At 39.9% G+C, this 22,590-nt stretch overlaps 1 protein-coding gene across 10 annotated transcripts in view; it reads left to right on the top strand.

Moving 5' to 3' along the window:
* The first annotated feature begins 735 nt into the window (after positions 1-735).
* Positions 736-22,590, top strand: part of CAMK2D (calcium/calmodulin dependent protein kinase II delta) — a 337,798-nt gene continuing 315,943 nt past the window's right edge. For all 10 annotated transcript variants that reach the window (XM_049786926.1, XM_049786920.1, XM_049786918.1 and 7 more), the window contains exon 1: positions 736-852. In XM_049786926.1, coding sequence (XP_049642883.1) covers positions 810-852 — 43 coding nt within the window. In that variant the 5' untranslated portion in view covers positions 736-809. The remainder of the gene's footprint in view (positions 853-22,590) is intronic.

Here is a 22,590-nt window from a genome sequence, read left to right as displayed (position 1 = left end):
CCCCGGCCCGATCTCCGGGCAGCCCCCCTTCACCGATCCACTTAGGAAAGGCCTGGCGCGCCTCGGTGATGGCGCTGTCCTCCCCTCCCTCCACTCGGCCCCCACCCCGCCGGGATCCAAGCTGTGACAGCCCTGTAGGTGCGAGGAAAATGGGTTTCTGGACATGGCAACATGCTGTCCGCTGGTGGACCAGCTAATGCAGTCTCTCCCTCCCCACGCCCTCCACTGGGCGCAGGAGGAATCACCCGAAGAGGATTTGCCAGGCTCCACACCAAATGTTCCCAGGATTTATATTTTAATGAAAACAATCGCCATGTTTACTTTCTGGGAGCCACATTCATTTGCGGCCCAACCGAAATAAATAGACAGCTCGTTTCTGCTGCTCTTCCTCAGCCCTGCTCTGTGCAGGCTTTCCTCGGAGTATTTGGTGCTGAGTGAGTGGGAATTGTAAAAGGTTTTCAGATTTCAGGTAAAAACAGGAGCCATCACAACTAGCCTTTCTTTTTTCTTTTCTTTTCTTTGGTCGATGAAGAACGTCTGGTCCCAGTTCAATAAAATTGACTTTCTTCAATATCAAAGGAGGCCTGAGTTTCCAGGAAGAATTGTGTCAGTTCTCCGGATATTAATCTATTACCCTGATCTTGGTTGACAGTTCAGTAAATTAAAAATCGATGAAGATGACTTAGATTGTTGTAATTATTTAAGTGGCATATCAGAGCAGATTATATTGATGACCTGCTAATTATTGGTTTTCAGGGGAGCATTCTCAGTGGTAAGAAGATGTATGAAAATCCCTACTGGTCAAGAATATGCTGCCAAAAATTATCAACACCAAAAAGCTTTCTGCCAGGGGTGGGTATTTTTAACTACGTATATTTGTTGATTTTTGTACCTGTCATTTGACTGTTGGTTTTGTTGTATGTAAATAGATGGTTACAATGAATTGCAGACTTCTGTATCAGATGGCATACTGAGATTATTTCCTTCCTGTATGTGTCTTGGTCTGTACGGTTAAAGAAAGATAGACTTAGTATTTGATCAGTTGTTAACTGATTGCTATTCTCTGTTCTAATATGGACAGTAGCAGAAATAAGGATAAGTAAATCCATGTTGCTAAGTACATTTTTGCTGTTATCCTGGCTGGGAAATAACTTTCAGAATAAGCCTGGGATGGAAAATAAATATGCAAGTCTCATAACTGTCATTATTCTGAGAGAGAAAATGGGTCAGAGCTCAGTTGAATCATACATTTCAATGTAGTTACACTTGAACTTAATTCAACAAGGTATATTTAACAGCAATGGCCATGGGAAGAAAAATTGATGATTGCTATTTTCTAGGAAATTCAACTGGGTTTTTGCTGTTTCTGTCTGTATGCTTGAAGTTTAGATCCTTACATGGTCTTTCCATGAGGCTTTCTGCAGCTCATCTAATGTGTTTTACAGATGCTCGGGAGCCTCTGAGATAATTCATACTCATAAAATAATTGTTGACATAGCTGAAAACTTGGAGGGGCCCTCTGCATTCTTTTCATTTTGTGGAACACATGCAGAAGTACTTATACTGAAGTGTTAGGCATTTCACTGATTGTGAGCACGTGTCCAAGGTATTTCCATGGGAATTTGTGGTGTGATGAAATAAAAATGAATAAAATGCCATCGCGTAAAGCTCATTTCCTGTGACCTGGTTTAAGTAATGAGAGAAGAAATTCCATTAGAGTTGATTCTTATTTCAGTTGTCTTTTAAAAAGTGCTGATTTCTGGTGTCCTGGAACCACTCTGTTTGGCTTTTGCTGTAATTTTGTTTTTTGTTCCTTGCAAATCCTACTTTCAAGATGCACTTTAGATTTAGCTCAGCATTCATGTTTATTCATTTCAGTGGAATTCTGTTGTGATTTCCTTCAGCTGATTTTAGTAATGGTTTAGTAATGGGGAAGACTTCTGTGTGCAAGAGACCACGCTTGATTATTATTAATAGTCAACTATATTTCCCTATCCCTCTTCTCTTTGCACCACAGCAAGCTTTTAACAATGAACACAAGTTGCTAAATTGAAAATGGCATTTTAGTTACAGAGAGAAAAGCATAATTTAATTTTCTCCAGTACTGATTTGAGTAGTGTGTTCTAAGTACTTTGGGAGGTTATTTTTTAAGCCATTATCTAAATCTCTCAGTGGTTTCATTTTCTTTGAAGAGAAAATAGTCTTGTGATTCACTTTTATTCATTTCCAAAATTAGTCATCCCTCTTTATCTACCCTAATTCATACTTATTCCCTTAATCAGAATGGCACATGTGCTTTGCTCTTCTCATATACATTTAATTTAATTTTACTTTCTTCTCTAATTTTTGGAAGTGCTTTTATTTTTGCCTACCCTATCCTTCTTCCTCCAATGTCCCTCACCTGTTTGAGAGAACAGTCTACACCAAAATCCTCCGTGTTCTTTCTGGATTTAATGAACCTCGTTACTCTAGTCAGATTGTTCAAATAATGCTTTTTCAAACATTTTTAATTTGGTACTATGAATTATTCCTTAACTTGTAAAGTGATTGTTCATCTGTAAAGTACATTTCCTTCAAAATGATCAGTTTATTGTCACTCTCATAGAATATTTGTACATTTGAATATATTTGCTTGCCCTATTTATATTATTCAGGGGAAGGTAAAAATAGCATATTTTCATTGTTCCTTAAGCACATATACTTTAAATAAAAATATAAAATAAAAGCTCTTGAAATATAATCTTAAGAAATGACTCTGGAACTGGGAAAATTGTATGGAGTCATCAGGTTTGAGTCCCAACACTAAACCCTCCTTAGCATCACTGGGTCTTGTCCTAGTAGTACCCACTCTACCCTGTAAGTATCACCAGGACACCCTTTTGGTCCTGCAGAACCTTACTACTGCCACATCCTTGCACCCACACCCACACACTGATCTGCCTGCTTGGTTGGTCAGGTATGACCAGGAGTGGCCCTGGGGTCCTTGAATAATGCTTGGGATGCGCCCTCCCAAAATGACAACAACCACACTTGAATTCTATAGGAAAAAGAAATTTAGAAATAAATACTTTAGAGCACACTTATTGTTTTCTAGGGTACTAATAGTTTTTGTTTATTTTTTTATTGCTGCTTATGTGAATTCCTTTCATCCCCATCCTCCCAACATTGTTTGGTGTAAGGTGTAGCATTCTTTTTTTTTGGTTTTTGGGCCACACCCGGCATTGCTCAGGGGTTCCTCCTGGCTGTCTGCTCAGAAATAGCTCCTGGCAGGCACGGGGGACCATATGAGACACCGGGATTCGAACCAGCCACCTTTGGTTCTGGATCGGCTGCTTGCAAGGCAAACGCCACTGTGCTATCTCTCCGGGCCCAAGGTGTAGCATTCTATTTGAAGTGCTGTATCCTTGTAAATTCAGACTTGAAACCGACTTTTGTATGGATTGAACCTTGAGCCTTCCACATACAAGTCAGATGCTCTACTACTGAACCACATTCCCACCCCATTCGGTTTTAAAGCCCAAAGCCGATTCTCTAATTGAAGTAATGTCTTTGTTTTTGGGCCACACCCGGGTGATGCTCAGAGGTTACTCCTGACTATGCGCTCAGAAATCGCTTCTGGCTTGGTGGACCCTATAGGATGCCCGATCGAACCCAGGTCTGTTCTGGGTCAGCCACGTGCAAGGCAGACGCCCTACCACTACACCATCACTCCAGCCGGCCCCTGAAGTAATATCTTTTAAGTGAAGCCTTACAATGGGAAAATGAAAGGTTACTGTTCATAAATCTAGAACCTGGAGGGAAATTACCAAAATTTTGGCCACATTCCTGCACAAATTTGTACATCCAGCTCGACTGACACCCAGGCATTTTCTTTTGCTTAGATTTTACTGACTTTCCAGACAGTTTCAGTTGTATTTCCTCTCAGCTGTTAGTCACACACCCTATATTTGGGAAACTTGAAGTCTGTTGCAGTTTCCCTCTGTGTGAACAGTCACAGCACAGAGTATTTGTTACAAGATGCTGGTCAGACAAGAGGACTCAGTCATCTATAATTTGGCTTGTTTCTAAAATGCAGTATCAAAACCAGATAGGTAGTTTCTGTTTCTTTACAATTTAGCGTTAGTCAGGAAGAGAAAGCAGGCTTAAGTAAATGGTGGGTTAATATTTTTCAGAAGAACTAGAAATTGTATGGCTGTGATTCCAGTTAGATTAGTATTGAGCATGCTTTTGGGGTCTGCTCTTGGGGAATTTTTTTCACTCTGCTAGCTTCAAAGGTAGACTAGTCCGATTATATAAAGCCCATGAAGGGCTGTGCTTGCAGTTCTGTCCATCGGATTGATGTTTCCAGGGGAGTTCGGGAAGCCCTAAGTTGATCCTGACCCCTCTGGTCCTCAGCTCCTTGAGGGTCAGCTCTGGTCACTTGGGAATGCTACTAGGTCCCAGAATGGCCACATATGGCTCCTCTAAAAGTTGTATATGTAATTTATTTCCCATTTTAAGCCATCTGAGATAATGTAACATATTGTTGTTTTCTTATTTTTTGTTCTGTTTTTGTTTTTTGGGCTATATTCAGCGGTGCTCAAGGATTATTCTGGGCTCTGCTCTCAGAAATCGCTCCTGGCTCGGGAGACCATATGGGATGCTGGCAATTGAACCCCCATCTGTCTTGGGTCAGCGTGTGCAAGGCAAACGCCTTATCGCAGTGCTTCCACTCTGGCCCTATTGTTGATTTCTTGATAATCATTTTCCAATGAACTTTTTGGTCCTTAAGAAATCAGTCATTATATAATCCCATAGGCTGCAAGTCATTTTTATTAAACATAATGAACTTCAGTAGAAGTTTGCAATACTGGATGCTCCCACGAATATATTTGATCTCAACTGCCAAAGTTAAAAGTTTGATGCCCCTGTATTCAGTCATTTAGGATGCATTTAGAGCCTTTTGGTGTTTGGGGTGGAGGCTTGGAGAACATACCCAGTGATACTCAGGGGTTACTCTCAGCTATGCACTCTTTTTTTTTTTTTTTTTTTTTTTTTTGGGTTTTTGGGCCACACCCGTTTGACGCTCAGGGGTTACTCCTGGCTATGTGCTCAGAAATCGCCCCTGGCTTGGGGGGACCATATGGGACGCCGGGGGATCGAACCGCGGTCCTTCCTTGGCTAGCGCTTGCAAGGCAGACACCTTACCTCCAGCGCCACCTACCCGGCCCCAGCTATGCACTCTTGACTTACTCATGGAGGTTTTCAGGGTATCATATAGCATTCTGGGTCTGAAACCTGGGTCAGTCATGGCAAGGCCGGTGCCTCACCCACTGAACAGACTGTCTCTCCACTCTAGAATTCTTTGATTTTACTAGCTTCATTAATTTCTAAATTAGATTGTATAAAAAGTTGACTGAGGATTTCATAAAACTTAAATAATTGCTTAATTATATTAAGTCTCAACTTTCAACTTTGTTGTATATCTGTTGCTAACTAGTCTTTTGTATTATTATAGAAATGTCAGCTGACCTTAGCTACTTCAGATTATTTTGACACTTGGGTAATTAAGAAATTGATCCAGGGGGCCGGAGAGATAGCATGGAGGTAAGGCATTTACCTTTCATGCAGAAGGTCACCAGTTCGAATCCCGGCGTCCCATATGGTCCCCCGTGCATGCCAGGAGCAATTTCTGAGCACAGAGCCAGGAAAAACCCCTGAGAACTGCTGGGTGTGACCCAAAAACCACAAAAAAAAAAAAAAAAAAAAAGAAATTGCTCCAATTTCTCCAATTTATGTTTCCTGTCTTGGAGGTAGAGCTGAAGTGATGTAAAATCAAAGATGGACTCTTTCCTGCCAAAGGATATTGGATATATGTAATGCCATTCATTGACCATTTAATTGGCAGACAGGTTTCAGCCAATGAGCAACATCCGTGTTTGTCCCTTCATGCACCAGGGCCAGAACCCAGATTTCTCGAACAAACATGACCCTAGGGCTGAGGTGAATCAAATGTCTTGATTATAATTTATTTATATGAAAACTTTTACTAATTTGCCATATTATTAATTTAGAAGTGTCTTGAAAATTAGTAAATCAATTTTATCTTGTACATGGAATCAAAATAACTCATCAGACACTGGGCCCCAAAGTGTCATATACCATTTTTGTGTCATTTTGCTATATTTGCTTAGTTGTATTTTCCTGTGTTGGTGACTGATAATATTATTGATGTACAAAACTGGTTAGGGAGAAAAAAATATATATATATGTCTAAGTTTCCAGGAAAAAAAAAAAAGAACAATTCTGTATGTCATTTAATAATGAATCCCTTTCCTGGTGCTACAGTTGCCATTGAATGTCTTAAAATGTATTGCATTTCAATCAAAATCAATCAGATAATTATAAAAAGAATATGCCAACAACCATTGTTTAAAGAGAATCGCCTAAGTGTCGGGTATATGTTCACAAGAAATGTTTTATTTAATTCACATTGCAGCCTCCCACTTAGACATAAAACTCTAATGTTTGTGACTTAGTACTGTAAAGTACTGAATTCCAGCCCAGTTTTCTTTGTCTCTGTCCACTGTCACATCCCATCGACTGCTATTACAGAGAATTTATCTTGATTTCTCTTTATTCAAGCATGTTCTTATCACCTCACTAAACTTTAGGTTCTCTCATCAAAAGCACTGCATTTAAATCTTCTAATGCAACTAGTAGAATGATGTATTTCTGGGAAATTATATTGAGTTCCAGTATATAGAGAAGATAAAATTTGGATCCCCATAGTAACAAGAGCCAGTTGAACTTTGAGATAGCAACACTGTACTTTTTACTGGAAAGAATCAACAGGGCATTAGGAATACAAATGGTTCTAGAAGAACTGTTTTTGTAAACTTAATTCAATAACTGACTAAAAGAAACTTTATAACACAGTAAGTTTCCTAGGATTACTCTTTCCAAATAATTGTTTGCCAGTGAGGTGAGGGGTGAAGGGGTAGGAGGGCTTAGTGCCTTATGACCTACTTGATATTGTTGGCCCTTGATATTCTAAGGGACAGCAGGTGAAATTTATGTTGTGAGAGTAGGGGGCAACCAGTTGGCCAGGGAGGTCACAGGAAGAAAGGTGGTCAGAGAAGGTTGAGAATCAAGAGATGTGTTTGTTGCTGGAAGAACTCAGTCCTGAACCCAGGCTTAGAGAAACCTCCTCAGGTGAAGATCTGACACTCTTGAGGCCCACCTTGTTGCCCAGCTAAGACAAGAAACAAATCCTGGTTTCATTGTTTTTTGTTTTTTTTTTCTTGGATGTTTTCTCTGTTTTGTTGGATGAGAGTCAAGTTTGTGCAAAGATGTGGCACCTGGCAGAAAAATACTGAAAAATATCTAAAGCTCCAGATTGGTAAAATTTTTCATAATGTAGTTTGACAGTCATGTTTTTTAGAAAAATAACTGAAGTGCAAGAAGTATTCTAAACTATATAGATAATACTGTTATTTGATATTTAGGTACAGTTAATGTAAATTACATAGATACTGAAATTTATAACCTATGATTTGGTGTTTGCAATTATAGACTATTACAAAGCTATAATCAAGCAATGGAGATTATTAGAATGTGACTCTGAAGTTCTCCTTATTGGTCATTAGTTTTACTTCACTCTGAGTTAATCACTATCCCAGGCTTTTAATAGGGGAACAACATTATCCTTTTATTGAGGGACAGATACTTCAGTGAGGGCCCCAGTGATATTTGGCCTCATAGTATGAGTGCTCAGGTGGGTTGTGCTGGGTGGTTTCCAGACCATCCTACATCAGGCATTGCTGAGGGTAGGGTGTACAGTGCTGGGGATCAGACTTAGTCTGTCTGTGCACTGATTGTATTCCATCCCTCTGGGCTATTAGAGGAAAAATCCTTATTTAGGAGAGGGGACTTGCATCTGGTAGTTTTCATGGCTTACTCCTGAGATCACTAATAGAGGGCTTGAGGGGATCATCCAGAGTGTTGGGAATTGAACCAGGGTAGTGCAAGTGGCCTGCCCTGTCTACTATCTCTCAGGCCCCAGGAGAAATCTTTTTTTTTTTTTTTTTCCAGACTGGAATATTTTAGTTGGCTGATCTCAGCTAACTAATCAATTACTAATGGGAAAATGTTTGCACTCCATATCTGGGGTCATTATATATTATCTGTGTATATTGGATATTATCTATGAATTTGGTCATAAATTGCATTAATTTTCAGACAACTACTTTACTCTTTCCCTTAATATTAGGGAGGCTGGAACTCAAGCCATAGTAGAGCAGGGAGGGCACTTGCCTTGCCTGCACTTGACCAAGGTCTGATTTCCCTGTATTCCATATGGTCCACTTGTCCCTGTAGGAGTGATTCCTGAGCTCAGAGCCAGGAATAACCCAACACCATTGGGTATGGCCCCAAAACAACAATAACAAAACAAAAAAAGAAAAGAGTAGACTGATTTTTTTCAGTTACTTTTTTCCAAAAATTACTTTTGTCTATTAGAAGAAATCTCACTAGTGATGATGCCTACACATTGAAATAAAACAAGTTTACTAACATTATTTTATTAACTAACTATAGTTAGTGAAAATTAGATTTTTATTCTAATAGACACATTATAGAGTTGTAATAGGCCACATTATGGCACTAGCATTTAAGTTGAAATTTCACGTTTTGATGAAATACAATGCTTTTTTTGGAAGCTGATTTCTAGATAGCTCACATTTGTACTGAAGCATATTCATTACTAACCCAGTGAGTAACAACACTCCCCTCCATGAATGGGCCCACGCGTGCCCATCCTCTCCCGCATGCCATGCTTGTTTCTTTTCTTTCCCATCACTCAACTCAAATACCTTTCTATCCCCCACTTTTTTTTCAGTGTTATTCCCATTGAGCTCTCTTTCCTTCATGCTTTCTTTCAAGAGCTTCCTAAAACAGGTTTTTCAGCAGACATCTGTCACATTGTATATTCATTTATTCAGTTTACCATTAGACCTTTGAGTGCCTGCTGTGCTGGGCATCTTGATAAGTCCTGAGATTGTTTAGGTGAGAAGCAGGCTTTCTGTTCTCCAGTGTTCTACTGGTGTGGGGGATAGCCTAGCAAGTGCAGCATCGATCCCGAGGACTGTAGCCAGGACCTGTTTGGAGCTGGAGCAGGCTGGTATCATTTTCTTTGAGATTTTTAGGAGAGATTGCATTGTGAATGATAGATGAGGCTGGTGTTCAGGGGCGAAGTGTGCTCTGTCCGGGCATGCTGCAGGTTTTAAGAACAAAAGTTCATCTCCCATACCAGATGGAATAAGCGAGCATATCATTGGGAGGCTGGAACCCAAGCCATAGTAGAGCAGGGAGGACACTTGCCTTGCCTGCACTTGACCAAGGTCTGATTTCCCTACATTCCATATGGTCCACTTGCCCCTGCAGAAGTGATTCCTGAGCTCAGAGCCAGGAATAACCCAACACCATTGGGTGTGGGCCCAAAACAACAACAATAACAAAACAAAAGAAGAAAAGAATAGACTGATTCTGTAATATGCTGCAGTTCTTTCACCTTGAAAACCATTTTAGGTATTGCCTCCTGGGTGAAGCTGTCTAACGTTTCCATTCGTCTTCTCCCACCAGGAAAAGAATTTCTCAGATCTTTCTCCTTGCATTGCACCAATATGTGTTGTAGCTTTCAAACATCTTGTGGATCATGGATTGTTTTTTAATTTATTTAAACTTACTTGTAGATCTGATCCTTGCACAGTGATTACAGTGTCACAGATAGCTGTATAGGTTTTTGAAGGAGTAAACAAGTATGGTCTCTAGAGAGAAATCTCTGCTTAATAGAGAGCTATACCAGAGAAAGCAAGTGAAAATAGAGCTAAATCTTCCTGTCCAATAGAATTTGCTAATGCCATTAATTAATTTCAAATTAATTACAAATTATTTTATACTCTAATGGTAGATTATGCTTTGTCTGAAATAGTTTTGCATAATTTGGTTACTTTTTGAGCAGTTATATGCTAATTTTTTTGGTTTGGTTTTGTGGCCAAGTCTTGCTCATAAGCTATTCCTGGCGTTGATTTCAGGAAGGATCCCTGGAAGAGCTCAGGAGATCAGAATCTAGATGTTAGGGATTTAAACCAGGGTCTGCCACTTGCAAGACAAGAGCCATACCTGCTATACTATCTCTGATCCTACATAATAATTCTAACTGCTCTTTTTTTAAACCATGGATATTTTTTAAATGCAGACAGTAAAAATGCATTCTACAGAGGCTGAAGTGATAGCACAGTAGGTAAGGTGTTTGCCTTGCATGCAGCGGACATGGATTCGATCCTGACATCCCATATGGTTCCCCTAGCCTGCCAGGAATAATTTCTGAGCACGGAGTAAAGAGTAATCCCCGAATACTGCCTGGTGTGGCCTACCCTCCCCACAAAAATCCATCTTACAGTGATAACAGATGCCTGCCTAGTGAAATTATCTTTTGTTTTCAAATATTTTCATCTGTTTTCTAGCAACTCATTATTTTTTAATGAAGCTCATTTTAATGTATTTTATTTTAATTACATTTTTGCCATTACAATGATTGAACTCATAGTCTCATAAATACAAGGCAAGTGCTTTACTGCTGCGTGACATGCTAGGCCTTGAAGCACATTTTTGAAAAGCATTGGGGAATGCTTTCTATAGCTTTGTATAGATAAATCCACAATATTATTTGCTTCCTTTTTTTTTTTTCTAATGAAATTAGAAGCCAGATATTTGTAACTTCATCGTTTGATCACACTGACTTGGCGAAAGGCCCTGGAAAGAGGAATGTGTGTTGTGAATTTGTTTCCTACATGAGAGAATTTTGTGTATGATGGAGTGCAGGAAATAGAGGTTCAGAATTCTGTGACTTTATAGTATGTGCACCTTTTTAAAAAAGAAAAAATAGTATTTTCCATAAATATTTTCAGTTATATCTTTTTTTGTTGTTGTTGTTCAACACCTAGTAGTGCAAAGGGCTTACTGCTCACTCTTATTCAGAAATTTGGGGCCATAGCCATCAATGTTCAGAGCTTACTCCTTTCTGTCTCTGAGATCAGAGATAACTCCAGCAAGGTTTAGGGGAACCATATAGGGTACTGGGGCTTACATCCAGATTGACCATATGTGAGGCAAATGCCTTGCCTATGCTGTATTATCACTTTGGTTCTTAGCTTTTTTTTTTAATGTAACTTTTGATATGATTTGGTTCTGTAATAGGGCAGGTTTTTTTTTAAATGAAAATTTTCTCATTTTTCATTCTTTGGAAATACTCATTAAGAATTCACAGGTTAAAAGATTGACTATGTTTGTGATAAATGATTAGCTGAGTACATCCTATAAATTTAATCCAGGACCACCAGTATTTAGGTTTGATGGTGAAAATCATATTAGGGGAGCATAATTTCAGTTTCACCTTAACGGAAAAGTTGTGGTTTTTTGAGGTGAGTCAACAGAAAGGGTTAAAGGTCTGCTGTTGGCTAGGTGCAGGATTGGACAGAAGGCCCCACACCTACAGGGTGTCACCTCACCGGCAGAATGCCAATTCTTCGGGGATTTTGGAGGGAGCTGCTGAGTTCCTGATAGACTAGGGGTGACTTTCAGAGGAGTTGACATCACATCTGAACTGGGTTTAGAAAATGAATCGCTTTAAGATATAAGATGGATAGGAAAAGAGAAATACATGGTATGTTATTTTAAAACACCAACAACAAATTTTTGAGGATCCCAGAACTCAAGATGCTAATAAGTTGGGAACTTGAAAATATGTATATTTACTATTGTTTGGGGCCACACTCAGGATACTTGGAGGTCCTTTCTGACTCTGCTTTGCTGATGCTAAGGGGACTATCAGGTACTGGGGATTGAAAGGGGATCTGGTCTGTGCAAGCCAAGTGCCCTCACCCCTGAAAAGGGCATAGATTTATTTTTAAAAAAAATTTAGAGTGAGTGGATTTTCTTTTAAAATTTTTCATTAAAGCTTAGAAAAACTGAGGCTGGAGCTATAGCCCAGCTATAGCCCTTACACACGGCCGACCTGGGTTCAATTGCTGGAATCTCATATGGTCCCTGAGCCTGCCAGTAATAATTTTTGAGCGCAGAACCAGGAGTAACCCCTGATAGCCTCTGGGTGTACCCTCTTCAAAAAAAAAAAACTGTTAGAAAAAATTAAAAAGAGATAGCAAATTCTTCTTCCACTGATCAAGTGCATGAATTTGTCAGGAAGTTTTGTAGTCCCAAGTCATTCATCATGAGCAGCTGATAGGAGAGAAATAGCAACTTTTCAACCTCATTCTTAGTTTAATGTTATAGCTACAGAAATTGAATGACTTAGGTGGAAAATAGTTATTTTATTCAGTCAGTATTATGATGGTATTTTTAAAGAATTTTTTTTTATAAACTATAAAAGCTAGATAGTCTTTGCAGACATTATATTAATGATTTCTAGGGAAAAATATAGGTTTCTGGTTAAAATAAAAAATAAGGAGGTAGAAGAACATTTGCCTTGCATGCAGAAGGATGGTAGTTCAAATCCCAGCATTCCATATGCTCCCCACAGCCTGCCGGGAGTGATTTATGAGCGTAAAGCCAGGAGTAAACCCCTGAGCGCTGCCAGGTGTGACCCAAAAACCAAAAAAAAAAAAAAAAAAGAAAAAAAAGAAAATCTAATCTCAGCTACTGTACCATCCCATGGTACCACTCATTTCTAGATTTCTAGAGAGAAAACTTCTCAGGAAACAAAGGAACACTGAAAACCAAATGCCAGGTGTGACCCCCAAAACAAACAAACAAAAGTAAGAAGTCTAAAAATTATACTGTCATACACAGCCTGACATCCTAGCATCTTACAATTGATGAAATCACACTTAAGGACCAAAACTTTCACAGTAAGAATTTATATTGCCTGATTAATCTGTGGAATAATTTACTCCATCAGAATAAAAGAAATCACAGCAATTACTAAAATTGGTGTAGGACAAGCCCTGTTATATTACTGTTAAGGACTCTGCAGCCTGGAGTTTAAAGGGGGAAATATTTTTTTACTCAATGTAAGTATATAATAGTACAACTTTGGGTTGTTTTGCAAGCACACAGGAAATCCTTTTATTAAATCCAGAAGTGAGTCAGGCTTGGGAAAGACTAATCTGGAGAGCAGGATTTTAGGGTCAAAGCTACCTCTGTTTCTAAGTGTGGATCTAAGTTCAGGACCTTTTATCATTCTAGTAGGGCTAGAGAAGTTGAAAAAAAATATGACAGAATGAATTACCATATATCCTCAAGAATAAGCCGACCCGAGTTAAGCTGACACCCCTAATTTTACCCTGAAAACTTAGTGACTCACATATAAGCCAAGGTGGAAAAATGCAGCAGCCACTGGTAAATTTCAAAAACATACCCAAAACAATTACAATAATTGAGGAATCAGTAGATTAAATGTTTTTCAATATTTATTGCTAAAGAAAAACTGTAAACTAGCAACAATAACTTTAAAACTTTAAATCAAGTGCAGAAAACAGTAGCTTAATAGGTTATCAAGTTAAATCACAAAGGTTAATGTTACCCCATCCCCCATTCTTCCTGTAATTTTACCTGCTAATAAGACCTGCCCATTTCTGGGAAGGATCTTTGGTAGGTAACAAATGGTTTGGCCTGAAGGGCAGTAGGGAGATTAGAAGATTTGGAGGATGGATTGTGAGAGAAAGCAGCAGGAGGAGAGATGGCCGAGAGACAAGGTACAATGCAGGGCTGAATAGGGATCCAGCTTAAAAGGGGCGGTGGTGCTAAAGGTAAGGTGCCTGCCTTGCCTGCGCTAGCCTTGGACGGACTGCGATTCGATCCCCCGGTGTCCCATATGGTCCCCCAAGCCAGGAGCAACTTCTGAGCGCATAGCCAGGAGTAACCCCTGAGCGTTACCGGGTGTGGCCCAAAAACCAAAAAAAAAAAAAAAAAAAAAAAAGGTTATGATAGGCCACACACATGTTGGCCAGGGCTGAATAAAGATGATATCTCCTGAAACCTGTCTGTGGATTTCCTCGCCTCTTCCCTGAAATCTCAGACCAACGGCTAGAGGAGAAAGGCCTCATCTCACCATCCACCATCATCCAGCCCAATTTAAGGGCTGATATTCAACAATTAAAATCCTTCAAAACTAGATTCCTCCTCCTTATCATCTGTATGTCCAAACAGAGCTTCAGCTGTATCTGATATGAGGGTATAAGCATAGATATTGTCATCATCTCTGAGTTCACAGATCTCATCGTCATTGCTGTTGGTCTCATACAAAGTGCAGAATATTGTGGGTTAAAAAGTTCAGTGGTCTAAAAAAGAAAAAAAAAAGTTCAGTGGCATGCAGTTCAGCCATGATTTGTGGACTGAGCTGATGTACTGCCCCCTCTAGCAAATGGCAGAAGACGACTGGAGACTACGTGCATCAAATAACCTGTATGACTTGAGTATAAGCCGAGTTGGAGGGGCTGGAGTGGTGGTGCAAGTGGTAGGGCATTTGCCTTGCACACATTAAAACCTGGATGGATGTGGTTCAATCCCTTGGCATCGCATATAGTACCCCAAGCCAGGAGTGATTTCTGAGTGCATAACTAGGAGTAACCCCTGAGCGTCACGGGGTGTGTCCCTCAAAACAAAACAAACAAACAAAAAAAGCCAATATAAGCCAGTTTATACTTGAGTATATATAGTATCATCTGTAAAGAGAATTAGAGGCCCATTTTTCTCTAAGAATTCCATGATTTGGAAATTATTGTTAGAAAACATTCTTTTGGTTGCAAAATTTTGTAAGGAAATTATAGTTATTAACCTTAATTCTGTAGAAAAGAAGAAAGATATTTGATTTGATATTGACAGACAAATGATGTCTGGATTACTCTTTAGTGCTGTGAATTGTAGTGTCCATGATCTGTCTTGGCCATAACAACAAGCTAGGGTATAAATGGGCAGTTAAAGGATCATGGGATGTTTAAAATTACAGGTCTTAAAATTTTTTCTTTTGGTTTCTGTGTCTCACCTGGAAGTGCTCAGGCTTACTTCTGGCTCTCCACTTAGGGATCACTTATAATGGGGGACCATATGGGTTTCCCATACAAAGTCAAATGTTCCACCTTTCGTACTACAACTCTAATCCTTAAAATAGCATTCTTAATGGCATTAATTTGTGTTAATCTTTTACAGAGCTTAAACTATTAGGTAGGAGACTAAAGTTTATGTTTTGGAATGATCAAACTAAATAAACCCAAATTCAACAACACCAGTATTAAAAGTATACCCTGAGCATGTACAAAGTCATTTTAATTATAGCATGGACCTCTGAGAGCATAATTGCTTACCTCAGCTGCTTGACTGTGTTCTGATCAGACATTACCACCAGTTTTGAGGGGAGAGGAAGGTGTGTGTGAAATTATTTTCTTTCTTTTTTCCATTTTTAATTTTAGTTTTAAAAATTTATAGAATCAGAACCATAAGGAAAGACTCTATCCCATGATGGAAATACCAAGACCTCTAGCTACAGAGGCCTGATCTCATCATCCATGACTGAGCAGATAGTTTCCAGACACCACAAAAGGACTTGGGGAGAATAAACTAACAGATACAGAACCTGGAGTTATGAACATGACAGTATACTTCAAGGGCGGAGAAACCCTGTATCTCTTAGGCCAAGGGAATTCCCTTTCTAGTCTCCCCAATATTTACTGTGCCTATGCAAAAGAAAAGCACAAATTAAATTTTTTATTGTTATTCTTGTTCTTTTGTTTTGTTTAGTTTTGCTTTGTTTTGATTTACGTTTTTGAGCTCTGTTTTGTTTTTATTTCGGGGCCGTGGTTATTGTTTGGTATTTATTGCTGTGGTGCTTTTTGGGTTTTTAGTTTGAATTTTTTTTTTTTAAGTATTGTTGCTATGTTTTTCTTTTTCCCTTTCTTCTCTTAAGCAGATATTTATAGCCTCAAGAAGGACTCCTCCCAATTTTTCTTGTTTGATTTTTGCCCTCCCCTCCTTTTTTACTTCTTTCCTTCAAACAGAATCACATAACTTGAACCATCTTGTTCTGCCTCTCAAACTGAGGGGGAAATCATGGAGATTACCAAGACCAAACAGTCGTATGAACATTGAGTAGAAATAAAAAATGATTAGACTTAGGTACCAAATCCAAAGCCAATGACAACAGAATCAACACCCAATCTACAACAAGCTAGACACAGAGGGGGCCACTAGCAGCCTAGGGAGCAAAGGAGGAAGATAATGAAATGCATGCTGGGAACAGGGGTGGAGGGAGGACAATATTGGTGGTGGGTATGCCCCTGATTCAATGTCACTATGTACCTGAAATACTAGTGTGAATGATTTGTAATCCACTTTGGTCAAAATAAAAATATTTATTAAAAAAAAGAAAAAAATTTATAGAATCGCTATGAATTACAAAGTAAAAAAATGATTAATGATTGAATTTTTTTTTTTTTGTTTTTGTTTTTGGATCACACCCGTCGTTGCTCAGGGGTGACTCCTGGCTGTCTGCTCAGAAATAGCTCCTGGCAGGCACGGGGGACCATATGGGACACCGGGATTTGAACCAACCACCTTTGGTCCTGGGTCGGCTGTTTGCAAGACAAACACCGCTGTGCTATCTCTCCGGGCCCTAATGATTGAATTTTAAGGTGTATAATATTCACATTCACCAGTGTCTACTTCCCTTCACCCATGCTCCCCAGTTTTCCTCTTTTCCCCTACTGACCTCTATGAAAGGCACTTTTTATCTTGTTCTTTTGCCCTTTGAGACACTGTGGTTTGTACTTTGATTGAGGTAGTATGAAGTGATTTTCTTTCATGATTCTTCTTACTTGGGTGCGATGTAAGTATCTTATTTAGAACCATTCAGGATTTGCATGCACTGACCGAATCCCTTAGCACATATGGGGTCCAGATTCCTGGGCTGTGCTTTGGGGCTGCCATTCCAGCCCCAAGAAGCACGCAGCAGCGGTTTCATCTTTTCTCTGGGCCTGGGAATGGAGGTAGTGGCAGCACTGTCCAGATGAAATAGTGGAGGGACCCAGAAAGTGAGGAACGAATCCCCTGGTTTGGAGTTTGACTTGGTCTCTGTGTAAATCCAAACTTTCCATCTTTGCAAAAACATCTTCCGTCCAGACCTAGTCCCCAAAACATCAGTTCTTACTCACTTGTGTGATGATGAACCTTTGGGAGTTTGAGAGTTAATAGCAAGGAATATGATAGCCCAGGTCTGCTGCTAATGAGGAGAGAAAACAAGGGTCACATTTTATTAAGAAGATAAGATTTGTATAATTTGTATAATTCTTGTTAAAAGCAAGTTGTGGGGAGCATAATAATGATGAAGTTTGGCCAGTTTCCACAGCATACTTGCAGCATAGTGTGGAAAAAGGCACATGCAATTATAGAGAAGGTAAAGATAGATTCTTTTGAGAATCTTACCTCCATGTCCGTTTAGTTGGGGTAGCAGTAAAAGGAGCAGGAAAATGTTAAGACGGATAGACTGGAGGTAGAATGAATGCACAGTGCTTCCTAATCACATGACCCCTGTAGGCCTGCACAATATTCCACAGGTGCCAATGGTGAGAATCATGTATATGGGTAGTGGGTCCAGCTCTAGGTGAGAGGGCCAACTGGGTAGACCAAAAGGGCACCATAGTCAGTAAAGGTTGAAAACACTGATTGTATTATGGTCAGCCTTTACCAAAAAAACTCATTTGGATAATTGATAGATATTCCTATAGGAGATAAGGTTGAATGCATGTAATGTCTTTTTTTTTTTTTTTTGCCAAATAATTTTGTTTCATTTTATTTTGATTTTTGGGTCACCTAAACAATGCTCAGCTATTACTCCTGGCTTTGCATTCAGGGAATCACTTCTGGTAGTGCTCTAGTGACCACGTGTGATGTTGGGGATTGAACCTGGGATGGTTGTGGGCAAGGCAATGCCCTCCCCACCATCCTATCGCTCTAGCCCCAATGATTTTTTTTTTAAATTGACATATCCAACATCAGTTGCAGGTATCTAGCATCATGATTGACTATTTGTGCCTGCTATGAAATGGTTTCACAATAGTTCCATCTGACTTGGAGAATATTGTCTGAGATCTAGTGATAACTATCAAAGAGGGCATATGGGATGTTCCTTGGCCTTACAGGCTGGATTGGCACAGAGCATGAGAGCATGAGAGACTGCAATTACACAGCCTTATAGTGATAAAGACTCAGAAAGAGTGTGGCGAATGAAGCAAGCAGGGAGGCCCTGGGGTTACTCTCTGACTCAGGGCTGAGTCAAGTTTTCAGGAGGGAAGCTGACATACTAACAGGCCCAGAGGTCCCAGTAATCTCCTCTGTCCCTTCATGTCCCAAATGGTCAGTGAAACTTGGGTGTGGCACTTGACTAAGGACACAGAAAGTCCTGCTGGGACTGGCCCGGCTGGAGCCTCAGAATCAGGTTGCAAGGATGCAAAGCTGGTTCTGCCACTTAAAGGAAGTGAACTTAGACCCACTGTCTATCCTCTTTGTAGACTTGCTCCCTCCCTTCCTCAGCAGCTGCTCTCTGCCTACACAGATGTGTGTGTGAGGCCCTATCTATATGTTGTGAAGGGAAGGGAGTAGGGCCAGTTGGCCAGCAGAGAGTGTCTTTTCCAAGGAGAAGCTCTCTGGGAAAGTGGGGGAGGCCATGCTGCAAGGAAGGGTAGCAAGATGCCCAGCATTGCCATATATAAAGTACCGTCTCTCCAGGTTGCTGGGTCCATGGACATGGCCTGTGAAAGTGCACTTGTTTAAGGCATGTGAGGGGGCTGGGAGATGTTTTTTTTTTTTATTAGGAGGACTCGGAGAGAGAAACTGATACTCAGTGTACCAGTCAAGGGAGCTCACTTGGTAGTGGAGGGTGTGTGTGTGGGAAGGTAAAACAAAACTAAAATTTGTCTGAAAGATGGGGGGAAAGAATAAGGACTACCAAGTCTAATGCTATCAGGGAAGGGGATGGTAAGGTGAGCAGGAAGGGGTGCAGATGAATAAAACATCCTTCAAAGGGGCAGCTGCACAAGGGTGTAAAAGAGGAATGTACCCGAGAATGAGAGAAATGCAAGTGAGAGTGAGGATTGTAAAAATCCAAAAACAGATTCCCCCCAAAAAAACATGGCATGGAGGTTTGCAAGTAGGAAGAGCTTGCAGGGGCTTTGAATATATCCCCAAATATTCAAGACTAGTCTTGGGAAGTATCAGGCTCAATACTTGGCTAAAGATATTGGATATTTCTGAGACTTTGAAAGAAAAAGTGGCTGGGATATGCATGGGCATATACACACGTGTGTAAGTGTGTTTAATGTATCCATTTTCTTCAAGTCTTACAACTGGGAAGAAGAGAGCAATGGGCTTAGAAACTAAACTTAAATAATGGCAAAAAATCTCACTATAGGTAGTCTCTGACATTCTTTCCAGGGTACACACAGTAGGGGAGATGGGAAGATAGAACACTCTATTCTGGAAGAAGCGCAGCCAGAGGATATTGTATTGAATGTTGGGTAGCAGATGTCTTTGTCTTCCTCGAAGTGAAGCCAGGGGAATCTTCAATTTACCACTTAAATTGCCTCTTTCCCTTACTGCTATTCAGACTCATTCAGTTTCTCTGCATAAACAAAACACTATGCAGGCAGCTTCTCTTTCTTTAGGCCTTCCAAGTGGCACTATGGTGGGGCAGGAGTCTGGGTCCTCTTTGCCATTCTTAGGCCCACCTGGTCCGTAGTTCAGTGTGGGGACCCCAGAAAAGAGTGTGCTCAGGCCCTGAAGTGTGGGGATTCCCAGGTGACCTGGCAAAGCTCATGGCCTCCAGGCCTATCCCCTCAGATCCCTGGGGACACTGTAATGCAGTTGGCTGCATATAGGGTGCATACCTCAGCCCCTGGTTCTGTCTCTCTGGCCCTAGATATAGTATCACTCATAATTTCATCAGTGTAAAAAGCAGTTTATGAAGACAGAGTTTTGCATATCAAGAATATGAAATAAATGTCAAGATATAAGCTATAAGTATTTTATTACCAACATTTGATAAGGTTTATCATTGTGAAGACTATTCGTGTGTCTTACCTAAGTTACTATCTGTTATCTTTTTCACTGACTAGAATGATTCAGACTTTATATTTGGTAAGTTACCCAGAGCATCCATATTCTTAATCATTTTCTTCAAAATAAAGTGTCATTTTTCCATTTCATTTTTCTGTTTCCATTTGTTTTGGGGCCATACTCAGTGGTGCTCAGGGCTTACTTCTGCCTCTACACTCAAGGATCATTCCAAGTGGTGCTCAACAGACCATTCAAGGTGCTGCCGACCAAACCTGGGTTGACCACATGCGAGACAAGTGCCCTACTTGAGGAACTATCTCTCTGACTCTGTTTTGGTTTTTCTAACTTCACCACAAAGACTTATTTGGCTCCCTTCAAAAGCAGTGAGAATAGGGTTGTTACTGAAGTGGATGGTATTAGTATGGTGGGTTTTTTTCTTTTCAAGTAAGATTTCTTTCATCTTTTTTTTTTCTTTCTCCATTTGTCTTTTATTATTGAGCTTAATACCTGTTATTTTTTACTTGGCCTTCTCTCTCATACCTGATTTTTCTGCAAACAGAATGGTGCCTTAGTTTATATTTCTAAATTTGAGAGAATATTTTGTCTGGACTGTATCTCCCCCCATTTAGTGTTTTTCTAGTGAGTGGAAATTTGATTTTTACCCCTAAGTTTCTGTTGCTTGAACACTTTTCCAGTTCTCAAGGGATCTTCTGTCTTATTATGTCCTCATCATTATTCATTCACTCACTTAGTTATCAAATATTTATTGAACAGCTATTATGCCAGGCCCATCCCTTGGTTCCAGGGATAATGGTTGAGCAGAGTGAGAGAATGAGAGGACTGGGAGAGTCATTTAGGCAGAAGTGCCTCAAAACAAGTCTCTATGTTAGATATCCCAGCTGGGCTTTCTTTATATCTTCAAGGCACTATTTGGACTTAGATATCAGTAAGAAAGAAATCATATACATATTAAAAATATTAAGAAGGAATTCCTTCCTAATAAACCAAGCAAACTCTGCACTTACACAGGGAAAGTAGATCGGTTGGGTGTAGTTAGTAAGAATAGTTAGCTGAAACTAATTGGTCTGGTGTCTGATGGGCTTCTTGGCCTGCCATTTTGAAGGTGTGGAGCCAGGAGGCCATGAGAGGAGATTTGTTTAGATAACTGATTTCTGGGTTCCCAGGTAGTAAATGAACAGTAAGTAGGAGGCAAAAATAAGAAATCTCTGTGGGATTCTTGTGGTCTCTGGGTCAGATGAGGGTGTTAGTAAGCAAAGAAAGGGGCAGGAAAAGGGCCAACTTTAGAGGGAAAAGAGACTTGCTCTTGAAAAGATGGTGAGGTGTATACTAAGGGAAGTTGCGTGAACACGAATTTGTGGGCCAAGCAACTATTTAATAGTGCTGTGAAGGGGAGCAAAGTTAGAGGTTGGAGATTAGGAGTTAAGATTAGGTACTCAACTCATTACTCCTCTCTATCCACAGGTTGGTTTGTTTCAGACAGAAGCAGACATTATGTTGTCTTTTGTGATGGGCTTCATTTCACAAAACATTTTCAAGGTTAATCCATGTTGCAGTTGTTTTTATTTGTTTATTTTACTTTTTTTGGGTTTTGAGTTAGATTTGGTGGTGTCAGTGCTTACTCCTGGCACTGCACTCTATTCTCAGGGTATCGCTTCTGATTGACTCAGGGGACAATCTAGGGTGCCTAGGATTGAGCCCCAGTTGCTCACATGCAAGGCAAACTTTGTACTCTCTGCTGTCTTTCTTTCCTTTAGAATTGGTTTTATTGTTGAGAAACATTCCCTTTGTGTGTTTAGAGCACTTATAGGATAATAGAAGCTATGTTTGTTCAGTTTTTGAGCCACACCCAGTGACACTCGGGTTACTCCTGGCTATGCACTCAGAAATTGCTCCTGGCTTGCGGGACCATATGGAACTCCTGGGGGTGGGGGGGATCAAGCCCTGGTTTATCCCAGGTTAGCCACGTGTAAGGCAAATGCCATACTGGTGTGCCATTGCTCAGGCCCCTGGATAATAGAATATTTAAAATAATTGCACATTAAATTATTGTGAAATATTTTATTTTTATTTAAATAATAGAGGTTAGTAAAACAACTAAAAATAGGATACTGGATGACTCCCCCCTCCTCCTTTTTTTTTTTTGCTGTGGGTATATTTAAAGAGCCACCATTATTGGTAGAGAGTGAGTTTGAACAAAACCTTTATAGACCTCATTGAATAATATTCAGAGTTGATTTCGAAGAAATATCAAAAAAAAAGTACTATGATTTAACAGGTGGGAATTCAGTTTAGCTAGTTTAGTTGTTTCTCTTCACAAGTATTTTTTTTTTTTTTATGTTTTGATTCCTTACTCATACTTGTGGGTTTGTAATATCTAAAAGCTGTGTGTATATTCGTTGGCTGAGAGTTGGAAGCTTTGATTTCTAACATCAGCAAGATACGGGGAGGCCATAGACTTACCTTTTTGTG

The sequence above is a fragment of the Suncus etruscus genome, chromosome 14 (genome assembly GCF_024139225.1).
Source record: "Suncus etruscus isolate mSunEtr1 chromosome 14, mSunEtr1.pri.cur, whole genome shotgun sequence".
In the NCBI taxonomy this organism is placed as follows: Eukaryota; Metazoa; Chordata; class Mammalia; order Eulipotyphla; family Soricidae; genus Suncus; species Suncus etruscus.
Note: the sequence above shows the minus strand (reverse complement) of the source record. Positions and strands in the feature narration are given on the sequence as shown.